Genomic DNA, 15,448 nt, shown 5'->3' on the forward strand with positions numbered 1-15,448 from the left:
CCAGAATTCACCCTGAGCTGGATTTCTGTAAGCTGTGTTGTTTAGCTTACCGTGTTCTTTTGTCGTTTCATTTTCCTCCTCTCCTGACGTTAACGGGTGTCGTAAACGTTTGCCCAAGGACCAGCACAAAATGCCGGTGGTGGCGGACGATTTAACGATACTGCTGCACTGCTGCTGCTCGACAACGACGATCGATGCAAAAAGAAAAGAGCAGCAAACGAAACGAAAGGTTTCCGTTTTGGAGGAGAAAAACTGGCCAGATACTTCTTCGGTTGACCATAATGATGAAATAAATTTCGTCTTTTCCCAATTCCGGCCGGCAGCTTAGCTCTGTCAGCTGGAACGATATTTATTTGCAATGCTCTGGCCTCTGCTTTTTATCGCTCCCAGCGTACCGAGGGGGTTCCGTTAACCAGTTTCAGTACACACAACAAGGCAGCAAGCTTCGGTCTCGGGGTTTAGCTGATTTTTTGTTCGTTTCATAAGCTTAATAACTTACAGGGAGGGCGACATTTCACAGCGAACAGTGTTCTCAATGGTTTTTAGATAAATTTGAAGTGGGCGCTGACGCCGATAAAACGCCGGGTGCTGTCAGCGATCCTTACCGGATCGTTTATCTTGTTGCTTACAGTTGGGTTCGGTGCGGAAAACATTACAGCTCCAACAATTAGTGGTTTGCTTTGCTTCTCCATTTTAACGTCAAATTACTCTCGCAACGATTCAAAATGAATTTCCCTTGAACTGAATTCAAATGTCACAAGAATGCAGATAACAATGCAAAACCATCCCACTCGTAGAGCAGGTAGTAAGTAACCTCATACAAAAACAAAAGAAAATCGCAATCGGAAAGCATGGGTAAATAATATCTTACCAGGAAACGGAAAATCTTTTACCCTTTTTGCTCGAAAAATTGCATTTTTTTTTTGCTCCCTTTTGCCCCCCGCTGCATAGATAACAAAAAGCGTTTGGTACTGGTGCTGCCGATCTGATGTCGTCTCACAACTATGCACACAAACGGTGTTCAAACCATTTCATTTAAAAGTGAGGTTAGCAGGAAAATGGAAGCACAAGTTCTCTCCCCGTCCTGCTGCTGCTGCTGCTGCTTCACTTCCATCGCAAAAGCAATTGTTTGTAACACTCCCCTCACTGCACACAATAGCAAAACAATCTGGCCCAAAGTGCGACAGATGGAGCATTTCTCAGTAACGCTCTTGTTTGCCAACACAACGCCGTAAAGAACAGTGCCACGGGTCGATCCGCTAAGGCGAGATCGAGGCAAAGGAATCGTTAAAAAAACGTTAAAGAATCCTCGCTGTGCTACAGTTGTTGCTTCCACGTTGTAAGTCAGCTGAGCTCAGGTTAGCGGGGAGACTTGCGGGGAGCAAGGCAAACAAAATCGGAGATAGTAAGCGCATCTCGGCTGTGCAGCTTACCTTCCCTTACCGGTGCTGGAGCGTGCACAGTGTTGCAATTGAGAGCAACATTTTCCCAACCTAGCACAAAGCCCCGTGATCCTTCCGCTGTTGCACGCGTAGAAAAGTGACCGAAATGGAGCGTGAAATGCAAGGAGCTTGTCTTTCTGTTCCACTTGAATTAACGAGGAAATGTCTTTACGCATTGAAACAGCTGGAACGAGGGTGGCTTAAGGAAATGTCAATGCACACGGATGCCACACACTCTGGCTGCTTGTTGAGCATTAGAATAGCATTAAAGTTTCATACAATTTTTCGGTTAACATCCTACCGACCAAAGTTCCTATCGATACACTATGTATTTTTCCTAGGAAAAGTTACCTCTTCACAGTCACAGTTTTGCCCTCTCGCCTTCCAAGAACGGATCAATATTTGATCTGCATTTTTCATGTCTATTGATCCATGGCGGTTTGCGATGCGATAGCACAGTAGCAACATATTTATGGAATAACTTACCCCATGCATACTCCAGCACAAGGTCAAAAGCGTTGAAAAGCTGCAACGCAAAACCCCGAAAGAGTTCTCTATCTCCTTTATAGGGTAGGGTTTGCAAAAAAAAAAAATCTTCGCCAAACTTTTCCTCCAGCGAACGAACTTATGAACTTCAAAACTGCAACCGTTTCTTCTGTCACAAAACAAGCATGACTGAACGCTTCTTTGGGGAGCGTACACAGTACAACAACAGAATGTTATTATTTGCTGTTATTTCGGAGAGAGGAAAGAAAACCAACCCGTGCAATAACCAGTTCTTATCCCGGGTAATGTTGCCAACGACGGGTTGTGGGATAGAAGTAGTTATTTAAAGAGGAAGAAATTATTACTACAGGACTTTACTTCATCATCGTCGTCGTCTTTCTCCTCCGGAACTCCGGAACTTTTAATCAAAACATTTCAGGCGAGTTGCTTTTAAAGTTACTACCTACTCAGAAAGTTCTTCTTCGTCTATTCCGTCTAATTTTTAACCTCCTAAAAGCCACTCCCGCAGTCAACCCACGCCAAAAGATAATGAAGTTGTGCTGCATCCGTGAAATGCGAAATAATGATGAATGAGTTGTGGCTCATTACATTTGTTGTGAAACTCTTGTCTGGGGTAGTTGGTAGTAGTACGATTTAAATCACTGCCACCTGAGTCACTTGGGGTATTTTTTTTTATCAATCGGTCCTTGACTTGAATGAATCGTCTAATGAAAGGTATCTTATCAAGTCTTATCGGTGGCTGTTGATTACCAAAAAAAAAAAAAAAATAAACGGTTGAACATGTAAATAAGGCGTACTGCTAGCAGCTCTCGAAGAAACCCAACCGAAGCACGGCACCAGTTTCAGTGCAAAAGTTTCACAATGAAGTCGCAACTGTTCTCGTGTGTTTTGGTGCTGCTGGCTGCATCTACCCTGGTGAACGCACAGTTCCAGGATCTGGACTGTTCCGATCCAAACACGGTTGGCATCTTTCTGCCCCATCCAACCGACTGTCAGAAGTATCTCAACTGTTGGCAGGGTTTGCTGATTGAGGGAAGCTGCCCGCTGGGACTTTACTTCGACCTGGAGCGACAAGTTTGCGAGTCCGAGGCTAGGGTTCGCTGCTCGATGAACGCCATGGAACCAGATTCGAACCGGATTACGGGTGGAAATTGACGGACCGAAGCTTTTATGTGTCTGTGTGTGTGTGAGTGAGTGGTTAACCCGTTCAATTCGACGACCCCATGCAGTGGACATCATGCTAACGTTAATACCAAAACGTGACAATTCACCACCCGCGCCCTGGAGGAGCCATTTACACGCACATCCGCGACGTCCATCGCAGAACTCATCAATGAATTTACATTAGCCCTTATTTGTGTCAAGCATCGCGGGTGGTATAACAGTAATAAACGCTCCTCTTAGCGCATGCTACAGTGCCAGTTACGCAGGCACGGTGGTCACGCGCATCAACTCGATTCAATGCGTCTACGTATGTTTGTCTGTGTTTGCTTCACCCAGAACTCGATTAATCGAACTCTTTTGTGTGCCGTGCCGCAAGCTTTGGAAAAGGCCGCCTGCCCTGCGAAGGTCACCCGCACAACAAACGTTAATAATTTAATTTGAGACTGGCACGATGGCGGTGCCCTTTGTAAGGCGGAAGGGTGGGTTGACGGATTCGAGCTGTGAAGCTCCGTCGTGCGTGTACGCAAATTGTTTCGCTCGATGGGATGTAGGAAATTATAATTACTTCTTGTGTATGTGCGCCACATTCACCTGGGAAGTGGATATTAATTGAGAAACTTTAATGGTAAATGATTGTGTGAGCGTATATTTTGTAATTGTACAGCATTTCATTGCACGTTAATTGAGGTAATCATTTCACAATTTCAGTACAGACATCTTAATCCAACGGTGTGGTACAAATTAGTAGAGCCATGAGATAGCACATTACAATTCCAAGCAACAGAAGCTGGGTATTACCTTCCATTTATAAAAAGGGATTTATGGTTCTTTTTCCACATCCCAAAATAAGACATGAACGGATAAGAATGAGCAGAGCGAAACGACAAGTTTTCTCCCTCAAGTATCACATTCTACAGACGGCGTTCGAATTCCAAACGGAAGAAACGTTCGCGCTAAATGTGCTCTACGCGGAAGGAATTAAAAGCAACTCAACCCTAATTAAACGCTTACCGACAGTTTAAACCCCAACAGTCAGTGAGTGAGATGAAGCGCAAAGAAAAGGAAACGATGCCGTTCGGGCCACAAATGCTACTCCCCCGGCAAAGGTAATCCTTGCTTTAAATTTAATTGATCTTTGATGTAATCACTATCCGATTCCGGTAATGGATGTACTCTATCGGATCTTGCCGACGAGTACCGTCGCAGTTTGATGAAGGTTGTTGCAGAGAAAACCCCCAGAAGAGTGGAACGTTTTTGCACAAACCCCCTATAGGATCGGACGGGCAAAAATCAATGTCCAGGACAAATCACCGCAGCCCTTAGGCGACCTGAACCGATGAGAGTGATTAAATGCTATTCATTGTGTGTTGGAGGTGGGTTTTCTTTTCTCCTTCCACCCTCCCAGTACCGGATGTCACTCGTATCAGAAGAGACCTCGACAAACAACCACTCATCCTCAGCTTTGCTTTGTTAGGTTTTTGTCCTGAGGTGGTAGGGTAAAGATCCTCATCCGAACCATCCATTCATCTGCAGTGTGCCGGCTCTGGCTAAGCAAATTAATCAGGAAAGCCAAAGATCTGAATCAAATATTGGCCATGTGTCAATGTCACTGTCCGAGAGCTAGGCGGCAGTGTGATATTATCCTTTTGCACAATGCCAGGATCTTCGTGGAGAGTCAAGTAGAAAGAGTACAAAACACACACAATGAGGTACATATTTGCGGTAAATTGATGTTTCTCCACTCGGTCGGTTTTTCTTGAAGAAGGCTTGAGTTAACATTCGAGCAAAAGATGACGGACGCGACCGATAGAGCAAAAGGATAACAATCTCTCGTTTAACCCCCACGGGGGTTTCCCTGACCGTCCCAATCACGGCTGGAGCGGAAATTGGACGACATGAAATGACAATATCATTTCCAGGTCTACAAACGATTAACAGATATGTGTCAAAGCGTCCCGTATGCCTCTACTGCCGAGATTGATCATTTCTTTATCTGTGGCTGTTCGTGTGTGCGTGTGTACGTGTAAGAGTATTTCTTCATAATCAATGCCACAGTGGCACTGAAGGACGAGTTCGTGATAAGTTCGCCGCAATCATTTATCTCCCATAGGAATGACACAATTACCACCGAGAGTTTGAATAATGTTCAACATTATGTTTTCGTGGTATCCACTTAAGTTGTAATTCCAAATGATTCACTAACGCTTTCCACAAAATGCAAATCGTGAGGAATGTCTATCTCACAATATTATTCTTTTAAGTCCCATATACATTAGCCACGAAATTGGATCAAAACAATGTCTTTTCCCCATACATGATTAGTCAGAACTTCACCGGAGGTCGTCAAGCAAAATAAACACCCGCCGCACGATTAGTGGAATTGATCAATGAATCACGCGATAAGATGTGAGCTGGGTGGAGGGTTAGCTTCGGGAGGGAGCAACAAACCGCCACATAATTCTTTCTTTCCCACGTTATACACACACTCACGTCCGCAACCAACACGAGTGGATTTAATTTCAACCGAAACAGCGCACCCCGTAAGAGTATCAATGTCCTTCTACCCAACAGAACCGGCGGGTTTTGTTGATACAAAAAAAAAACACGTTTCTGTGGGAAAAAGAAAAGCATCTCGCATCGGTTTGAACAGTTTTCTATAATCGATTTTCCTTCCGTTTTTCATCTATTAATGGTGGAGAAAAAAAACCCTCCCGAAACGAAAAACAACCCCGTTTCTCGCTCTTTATGAATGAATGCACAGTTTGCGCTCGCCTTACACGCATTAAGCTGACAAAACATTAAATTCTTCCTGCCTTCCGTCTCCCTACAACCCACCGCCTTTCTCGCATTCTCATCCTCCGCGCACCCGAAACACTCCACAAATCCATCCATCGATCGCAGCGAAACCACGCCGTACCGAGCGAATCGCGCGCGCGCGCGATGATTAATTGGCTCTATTTTTAGCGCTTTTAACGGTCCCGGAAAGGCTCGCGTTCCGGAATGTGAACGAAATCTGTCTTTCGTCTGGTCCGGATGCCAATCTGTTGCAGTATTTTTTTTTCTGTTTGGATTTGCTTCCCCATTTTGATAGCCATTTTTTCTCGCTCTCACTCTCTCTCTGTCTCCCCCGTAACCTAACGTACGATTACGTCTAGGCGCGAGTTGTGTGAGGTGCCATTCAAGTTCCGTCAATTTGTCGATTAATCATTCGGGCTAAATTCCATTTTGCAACTCCACTTTTTTTTTGTGTAGGACTGTTTTTGTTTGATTTCGAGCGAGTCTCAAACGCGGCAAAGAACAAACAAAAAATTGTGATCTACTACGAAGGTATATGTCGGTTGGGGTTTTGATGATACATCAAAAATATCATCTCGTTTGCACTCACTCACAGAGCTGTTTTTTTTTTTTTTTAGTGGAAAATTGTACCGTAAACTGTTCATGTGGCATAATCGATTTGCGCTTTTTATGGTGTCGATTTTGATGAACTGTCAAACAAATGGAGTCCGTGTTTAGGTTATTGGAAAGAATTAGGACGCAAAATTTTATTTATGAGGTTGAATTCAAGAGACATAAATCATGCGACAGAGCTCTGCTCACCTGCTCTACCACGTGGCTTGACTAGCCACGATAATAAATTGTGAATTGAAATTGAAAATACGCCGCCAGTACTAACCGTAAGCAAATCGAATTTTAAAAACCTGTTAAATGGAAACGTCAAAAGCGATACATCTACAAAGCGAATCATGGAAATGGGCCCCACCTACAGCAGGCAGGTGTTGAAAAAGATGTGACAGGATAAGCAAAAATAATGCCTGACAAGCGCCACGTGGACACACGGGCGTCCATCGAAGGGAAAGCCAACCGAGGCACAAGGTGCGAACACACATGCGAAAACGAATAAATCTCGCCATCACACACGCCTTTGACGAAGCGTACCGGTACAGCGTTGTGACACGTGACGCTGATCTGGAAATGGGAACCTTGTCTCAGGAAGCGTGTCAGGCGGGATCAAAGGGCTGACAAAACAAAACAAAAATACACACAACAGCCGGAAAATGAGTTCTTCCAACCGGTGCATGAATATTTCACCCAACAAATGAGAAGCCATCCGTGAGCCAATGGTGTGATGCCGTGTCGAGAAGAGAAGGTTCTGTATTTCGGTACCAACTTCGTTGGGGAGCCCGTTGGCAGACCCAAAAAACCCCCTCCCCTCGTTTTCGTCTAGATGTCCCAATTTTCTACTCAAGCCTGGGTTCATGCCGGGTCCCATCATCCTTTCTGTCTGATAATGACGATCCAAAGCAAAATGATAAATAATTTATGGCGACACCACTTGGCGGCACGGCCTGCCGGTTTTGTAGCGTTCCGGTCGTGAATGTTCTTGCCGGTGGCGTAAGAAAGCCGTTCTCTTTACCATCACTGTCCATCATTCACAGTTGAAGGTGGTAGGCGAAAGTTTGACGTGAAACTTCTCGCATGGGATGGAAACACTAACGTGGCTTTAATGCGTTTATAGACCCGAGCCCAAAAACTTTTCGCCGAAGGTACGCGGCCACTAATCAAAAGTGGCACACAGTGTGGTAGGAGGGGTGTTTTTTTTTTTTGTTTCGTTTTGCGATCGCAACTTCACCACCAATCCTATTAATGTCACCACCGAAACCCACCTCACCAGCAGGTGGTTGCGCCTAACATCAGAAGCACTTGATGTGAGGGACACAAGTTTTCCTTTAACCGTGAGCAGGTTGACAACATCGTTTTAGTTGTTAGGGAAAAAGTTGTATCCGGCGATCCGTGATAAGTGAGACCGGTTTTTTTTTTGTCTGTTTCTACCGCGCCGAAAACAATCTTGCACGGGGTAGCAGAAAATGTGTCTTAGGTTTAGTGCTTTACTGGATTAATCCAGCGTCAAACACATCTCAACATAAAGACACAGTCTCTGGCCTAGACCTTAACCTGTTTAGTGTAATCGTATTGCGATGGGGCAGTATATTAACGTAATCCTTAAAATTATGCTCGGCCTTCTAAAATATACTGTTCTGAAGGTTAATGTTAACCGACTTTTATCGAATGTGGTGCCTGGAGCTGGAGAAACTGTAGCAAATAAAAATCAAATATTATAGTTCGATAAATCGAGAGGTTGTTAAGATAAGAACGATCTCTTTTCGTGTTTGCTTACGCAATAGCGTTCTCTTCTTCTGCTCTTTGTTTCCTTTTGTTCCAGATCTTTTCAATAATTTTCTTATTATTGAAATTTCTTATTTCTTCTCTCGCTTTATTGCTTTGATTGCTCTTTGATCAAAAGTTATAAAGAACACTTGAATTTCTTTATTTTCAAACATTTTTCCAACAATTCTGAAGCGATTTCAATATTTTTTATAACAAAAAAATTATGTCCAGTATTCACCCAAAAAAACCTTTCAAAACAACAACAAAATGGCCATTCCCAAAAGCCAAACAAAGCACTACCGAACATCAATACTTCACTAGAAGAATACTTCGTTAATCTGCTCAGCCCCAAACGACGAATCCACTTCTAATATGTTCAATTTGGTACGGCTTTGCGTCCGACTGTATCTGCCCGTCTGATGTTGTCCTGATCAATACCGATTCCAAAAAAAAACCTTAAATATCGGTACAGAATTTGAGACCAAATACGCAGAACGCAAACTAACATCAACAAAAGGATTCTTTCGTCCCCTTTCCCCTTAGTATCCCCTAAAGCTTACCCCCTTTTCGACAGCTTTTCCAACCAAAGGTCAAGCACTTCGAACGAAACCCCTTTTCTCACAGTGTCTCTCCACAGTGTGTGTGTGTGTGTGTGTGTGTGAATCAAATGGGACGAGGTTTTGTCGAGAGCTTTTATATTTTTATGGCGCACATTTATTCGCCTGCCTGCCTGCCCAGGCGTTTCGGTGCCAGCACAAATAAGGGATGACATTTTCATGAGCTATGAGGTCGGACTGCCGCTGCATACACGGGGCAGGCCCTGTAATTTGTTGCTTTCGGCTCTCGGAAAAGCTGGCTAGCTTGTGGGGTAGGTGAACGGGAAGGAGAGAAGATAGGGTGAAAAGGATTTTCAAGCGGAAAATTTATTGCCAGACATGATGGATGACTGACGGGGTCAGTACGCGTCCATTCGAATGAAATTTAGGGATATTTTTTCACTCAATTCATTGCTTCAAACAAACTAAAAAAAAAGGAAGGAAAAACCTTTCACACACTGCAGTGTGACCAATCGAAACGAATAAAATTTATTTGTTCGTCTTTTTTTTAACCCTCCCGCCTGTATGTGTTCTTCTCTTTTGTTATACTCGATTTCGACATTTATGCTGACATGGATCAGGCGCAAAGCTCACAGAGGTTCGTCATGATAGGTGGGAGAACGTTTTTTGGGCCTGCAATCATCGTTGCGTAAATTTTCAAACCCCCCGATAGCCGGTAACCAGGTTGAGGGAAAAAAAGTTTCACCACAACACACATCCCTTGCCGGTGATTTGCCCCCCCGGGTGTATCGATCGGCTGGTGACATCAATAAAGCATGCAGGCCTGGTGGGCTAGCAGTGTGCATGAAAAATCGATTCCATAACACTTGGTCAATCCCAGAAAAAGGGGGCCCCCCGCTGCCCGGTTGTTCTAGAAAATTATGCTAACACGATTGGTTCATTTAAAATTCATCGCGTTGACCACAGGAAGGGCTTCGAAAGGCTTCGAAAGCGAGCATACGTAAAATCTATCCAATTTAAAATATAATTCGAATATGATTAGTGCCATAAAACAAAGGCACAACACAGGGGACAGAAACAAACAAGCTAAAGATGACACCAATTAATTAAATCGCAAGTTGTATAATTTCTTATCTCACCTCTCGTACCTCGCTATGATTGTGATTAATGTCGAAAAGCTACTGACATTTATTCAAATTAACAACCCGAACCCGTTCTTCGTTTCCATCAATAATAAAAGCTTTAATCACCTGCGAAAAGCAAAGAATCGTTCCACTTTAAGAGCTTCCTTTGTCGCTAACATAAAGCATAGAGACAAGCACAAAAACGGTCAGCGATAGAAGAAGCAAACCAAAAAAAAAAGCAGACCAAACATTCGCGTGTCACACGCACACGTACTTTTATGTGATCAAGCATAAGATAAGCCTATTATAAGTTCGAAATGCACAGCAAAACATTCCGCTTCACGCGCGCACACGGAATATTCAAGGTGAGGAAGTACACCAAAAAAACCAGCCACACCGTACGAAAAGCGACACCGAATCGTAGCATTTAAAAGCATGCTAAAACGCTCACAACTCTATCTGTTAGATGCGACAGTTCGATCCGCTCTTTTTTTGCTTCTTTAATTTAGTGAGATTCTGCTCTTAGCTAATGGAAGGGCTGCTGATGTGTGCGTGTGCCACCATTATTTTGTATGTGTTTTTTTTTTTTTTCACCCATTCGACCTACCCAGGCCCCAACTTAATCGACTTTTTATCTTATCAAGCACCATTTAATAGTGGTGCTTCCTTCGCTTTCGGCGTAACGAACGCGGCCTAAAGGGTTTCGATTTTTTAATGGAAACCATGTTGTTTGGCACTTTGGGGCACTGAGAGACTGATAGAAGGTTGTTCTCACTACTGTCGGTGCTCGGTCGCTTTACCAGTTTATACTCCCCAATATAGCTGCTTAAGCGAGATAGAGAGAGCAAGAGGGAGTAAGTTTTCGAAAAAATAGCCACTCACATAAAACGCTATTTAATTTCACATGATAGCACACAATAAAATAACAGCTCGCAAAGGTCTCGCTTACCAGCAGCAATCTGGGTTTGAGAGTTGATATTGCTCAACGGAAATTTTAAGGCCACTAGAGCCATTTAGATAGCTTCCGTCCTAATACACCTGGGAAATAAGGGACTAGAAATTGGAAACCAATCTTTATTTTCTGCCTCAAAATTGCCCAACAAATTTCCACTCTGTCTAATAAAAAAGTGGAAAAAGAATTATGCAATATCTCTGGAATGAAACATAAATGTAAAAAATTGTAATACAATGTATAAGGCAACGACAGTACATGATTGGATGCCAGAATCAGTTGATTGCAGAAAGCAGACATTTGGGACCGATTTCTTGAACGATAACAAAATAGTAGGGCGTAACTTACGATCAATTTAGTAACGATCGTCCTTAGTGAGGAAACACCATCCAACTACACTACATCTGCAACTACATCCAACAACTGGTGTCAGTAAATTTTAGTCAGCAATCAAATGACCAGAATATTTCGGTCGATAGGCCAACAAGAAATAGAACCCAAAACTAAAAGGGTAAGACTATAAACAATACAACCAAGGTATTCTCATTGAACAGCAAAATGTTTCGAAATTTCTCCAACAGCCTCACAATCAGTCAAGTCAGATCACCTGGGACACGGAGCTATATTTTATGCTTGCTTTTAGCTATTCTATCATCGAAAATATTGTTCTATGGGGCTGATAGAAGATATTTTTCACTCCGTACAAGACACACTGGAGGTGGCCCGGTGGTTTAGGCGACAGGAGGCCGGGTCGGGTCTTCAAACGGCGAGGACGGGGGAATCAAAATCTCACCCGAACCGTTCCCTCGTAGTGAGGACTGACTATCCATCTACGTGGTATCGACAATTCTAGTAAGCCTTTTCGATGGCCGCCGTGACCTTAGAGGTCGTTAAGCCAAGAAGAAGCTCTCTAGAAGAAGGAAGCATTTTTGAAAATCGGAATATTTGGTCAACTGAAACCAGGTCAAGCTGTAATGATCAAAAGATGAGCAATTTGATTCAACTGATGTCCTATGTGGCTTGGACTAAAATTCTATGATTCTTGCGAAGTTATCTGCAATTCTGTAAAACTAAATGTTTCAATACTCATTAAGCGATAAACGTTGTGTAATAAATTAAAGCTAAATTTCTTTCACTCAATTTCACCTAATCGTGCAATATGTTTCCACACTACAAAAGGAAAAAAACACACACACACTCACAACAATCAAACTGCATTCAGCATAACCTAATACCACAAACACTTCCTCACACACTGTGTTTCCCGTTCCCAGGAACTGATGCTGCAAATTTAATGAAACTCAACCAACCTCATGATAAACCGTTTCCGATCGTCAGCTCGCTTATCGCTCGACTCATTCGAAAAAGCCCGGCTGATACAATCGATCGCGATAAAAAAAAGAACGTTCCACGCTTACTGCTCTTACCGAGGAACGACGAAAGGTTTGATGAATTTCCCATCGATGCATACATCCTGCGAAACAGATTGTGAAAGCGATGGAATTTGGTGTCCCTTTTTTAACGCTTCTGCAACATTTCCCTTGCCTCACAACATCCCAGAAAAGGATGTACCAACCAGTAAGCGACAAAAATTAAATTAATTCTAGCTCAGTTGCAACTGCCACAGCGCAATCGAAATGAACCGCCTGCATCGACGGGTGCACCATCTGGTGACTCACTAATGAGTAAAAGCTTACCCAAAACGTTGGAAAACTATTCGCTTGGATTGAGAGAAGAAGAAAAAAATCACTTCGCCGCAACTGAATGATTTTGATTTTCCATTGGCGTACGGATGAGAGAGCTTGCAAGCTTTCTATCCGTCTGCATCATCAATCCCTGCCCCTTGAAATGGGTAGCGAAGTGTGCATAATATCCTCATCCCCACCCGGTATTGGATTGAAGCACAGAATAGGGTGAGCCCTGGAGTTTTTTGTCGTTGCTTCTCTCCATACTACCCCGAACAATGGCAACAGATGAGTTTGCAATGAGCCGGAAAATGAATTCATCTCCCTCCGAGGTGGCACTGTGGTGACAAAAACACACACACGCCACATGCCGTGGCAATGATGAGCAGTCACAGCCAACAAAAAAAAAAAGCTGGGAAAGGACAAACAACTATCCATTTCAAGCGTATCCGCGTACGAATCACACATTCCTGATAGTCAATTTGCATGTTGAACCAAAAAACAAAAATGATACGTTTTTCATCCCTCGGGTAATAGTTGCGGATAGTTGGGGCGAAGCGAATTGATGCTCGAGTTAATTGATTTTGCGAATATAGGCTTACCCCCAAAAGGCATAATCCAGGGCCGGGGATGTAGCTCACTATTTGGGGCTTAGCAGAAAAACTATTAGAATCAACAAAGTTCAAGTTAATCCCGTATGATCCTCGCCCTCTGATTAGATCCTTTTTCAGAACTTCCGATTCTTAAGAATATCTCGACTAAACACACTTCCTTTCACTCTTCTTCACTTTTCTCCACAGATCTCGAAACGCGCTGCCAGAACGTGCAATGTTACATCGACTGCCCATCGGACAGCTATCTGCAGAGCACGATGCACGCGCCAAGTTACGCCAAGGAGGACGTGCCAGAACCCAGTGAAACGTTCGACAGAGAAAGACGCGCAATCGCCACAAACAACCATCCCCACAAACGGATCACGATCGTACCGACCGAGATAAAACTCCTGCATTTTAACAATATGCGCCGAAGGCGTGACACTGACACCATCATGCTGGTGGAAGCGGCAGTGCACTACAACCCCGAGAATGATCCGAACCTGCAGGAACTCTGCTGCCCCAAGTGCGTCTGCCAACCGTGCCCCGAGATGCCAAGCTGTCCGCCCAACTTCAAGCGTATCGTCGACACGCACGAACAAACCGGTCAGCCGGGTAACTGCTGTCCATCCTTCCACTGTAAGCGAAATCAGAAATGTCGCTCCGACGTTAACAATGCTTCGTACGTGGAAAACGAAACCTGGAGCGAAGGTGACTGTACCGAGTGTAAGTGTTTGGCGAATCGGAGGCAGTGCGTGATATCTGCCTGCAAACCACTCAACTGTGAGCACACGATTAAAGTGCCGGGCCGATGCTGCCCGGTGTGCGATCCGACCAGGTCCATCTTCTGCGAGGACCACAACTGTGACCTGCAGTGCCGGAACGGGTACGAACGACGGGGCAATTGTTCGCTGTGCAGCTGCGTTCAGCTGATGCCGCCCAAGCCGACCACCGACAAGACAACCGAAACACCGGCCCTGAAGGCGAACTTCACCTCCGGCAGTGTCGAACAACCGGATACGGATGAGCAGGAGGAACACAACGGTAGAGATGGAGACGCCTGGCTTAGCAATTGGATTACATGGGTCGTGGTTGCTTTCGGCAGCTTTATTGTGCTCGGTAGCATCCTCATCTATGTGAGCGGCAGCGCCGAACGGAGCGGTGTTTCGATCGAGAAGATTAAGAAGGGTCTACAGATGTTGTTCAGCTGCAACGAGATACCGCAGCGCAAGAGTGCGTACAACCGTGTGTCCAGCACGGGTCCTGCTACACCGCCGGCAACTGAAACGACCGCGAACAGTGTGGCCTAAGCCAGGTTTGAGTGACTGATGCGTGAGGCGGAAACAAGCGCCAGGTTTGATGGTGGGGCCGCTCTTAAGCTAACATTTCTATTTGTTTTATTTTTAATTGTTTTACCTTCTTTTGTAGAGAAAAATTGAAAGAAAAAAATTACATTTCCTTTAATTTTTTTCTTTTTTTTCCCGAAAGATCGAATCGGATCGTATTGATCGGAAAGACATTTTTTTATCCTCTACTCCTTCTGTGTATGAGTTTCCTAATTAGAAAAGCAAACTTTTCCTACTCTTTCTATATTATTTCAATTTCACGAGCACTGAGAGCACAAAAAAAGCTCCAAATCATTTAAAAAAACACGTAAAAAGAAGCAAAAAAAGAAAAACAACCATAATTTGTGATAGTATTTAAAACAAACGCGTGAAAAAAGATGTAAAATACGTGCAGCGGTACCTTTTTTTTGCTGTACAAACGAAACGAGACAACACGACAAAAGAAGCAACAGTAGAAGATACAAACGAAAGGTGAAAGTGAAAAATTTCACCAAAAGAAAAGAAAACGAACAACAAAAACCACCACATGCAAACAGCTGGCTAATCCATCGGGGTTATGGGTTGGATCTCTCGGCGCAGAATAATTTAAGTACGATTGAAGCGCATAATGATATTTCACGTTCGTAACAAAAACAAAGGAAACAGAACAGAAAAAGGAGTAAATGGAAGGAAAAAGCTACTGCTATGTTTTAATCTTAATGTATACAAAACAGATACGTATTCCTATGTTAGTTTACTATTTTAGTGTTTAATTACTGCATATTTATTTAACGGTTCGGATTGGGCAAATTCGCACTCACATGCACACACACACATACACATACGCACACAGATGAAAGCCCCGCATACTATTTTACTAGAGTTGTTTTGTGTTTTGTTTTATACTTTTCAAAGCGAACCATTTCTTGCATT

The 15,448-nt window shown here is 43.6% G+C and overlaps 4 protein-coding genes across 5 annotated transcripts in view; 2 read left to right on the forward strand and 2 right to left on the reverse strand.

Annotated features, from left to right (window-relative positions):
* The window catches only part of LOC126568253 (uncharacterized), a 98,424-nt gene extending 83,924 nt beyond the window's left edge, over positions 1-14,500 (forward strand). Inside the window, exon 2 of the mRNA XM_050224700.1 lies at positions 13,398-14,500. Within this exon, the coding sequence (XP_050080657.1) occupies positions 13,398-14,500 (1,103 nt within the window). The remainder of the gene's footprint in view (positions 1-13,397) is intronic.
* The window catches only part of LOC126568629 (protein anon-73B1), a 793,767-nt gene that overhangs the window by 368,415 nt on the left and 409,904 nt on the right, over positions 1-15,448 (reverse strand). The gene's annotated exons all lie outside the window — the stretch shown is intronic.
* The window catches only part of LOC126568321 (phosphotriesterase-related protein), a 293,797-nt gene that overhangs the window by 205,544 nt on the left and 72,805 nt on the right, over positions 1-15,448 (forward strand). The gene's annotated exons all lie outside the window — the stretch shown is intronic.
* LOC126568229 (homeobox protein SIX3) overlaps positions 1-15,448 on the reverse strand; it is a 198,274-nt gene that overhangs the window by 135,521 nt on the left and 47,305 nt on the right. The window lies entirely within an intron of this gene.

The sequence above is a fragment of the Anopheles maculipalpis genome, chromosome 2RL (genome assembly GCF_943734695.1).
Source record: "Anopheles maculipalpis chromosome 2RL, idAnoMacuDA_375_x, whole genome shotgun sequence".
NCBI lineage: Eukaryota > Metazoa > Arthropoda > Insecta > Diptera > Culicidae > Anopheles > Anopheles maculipalpis.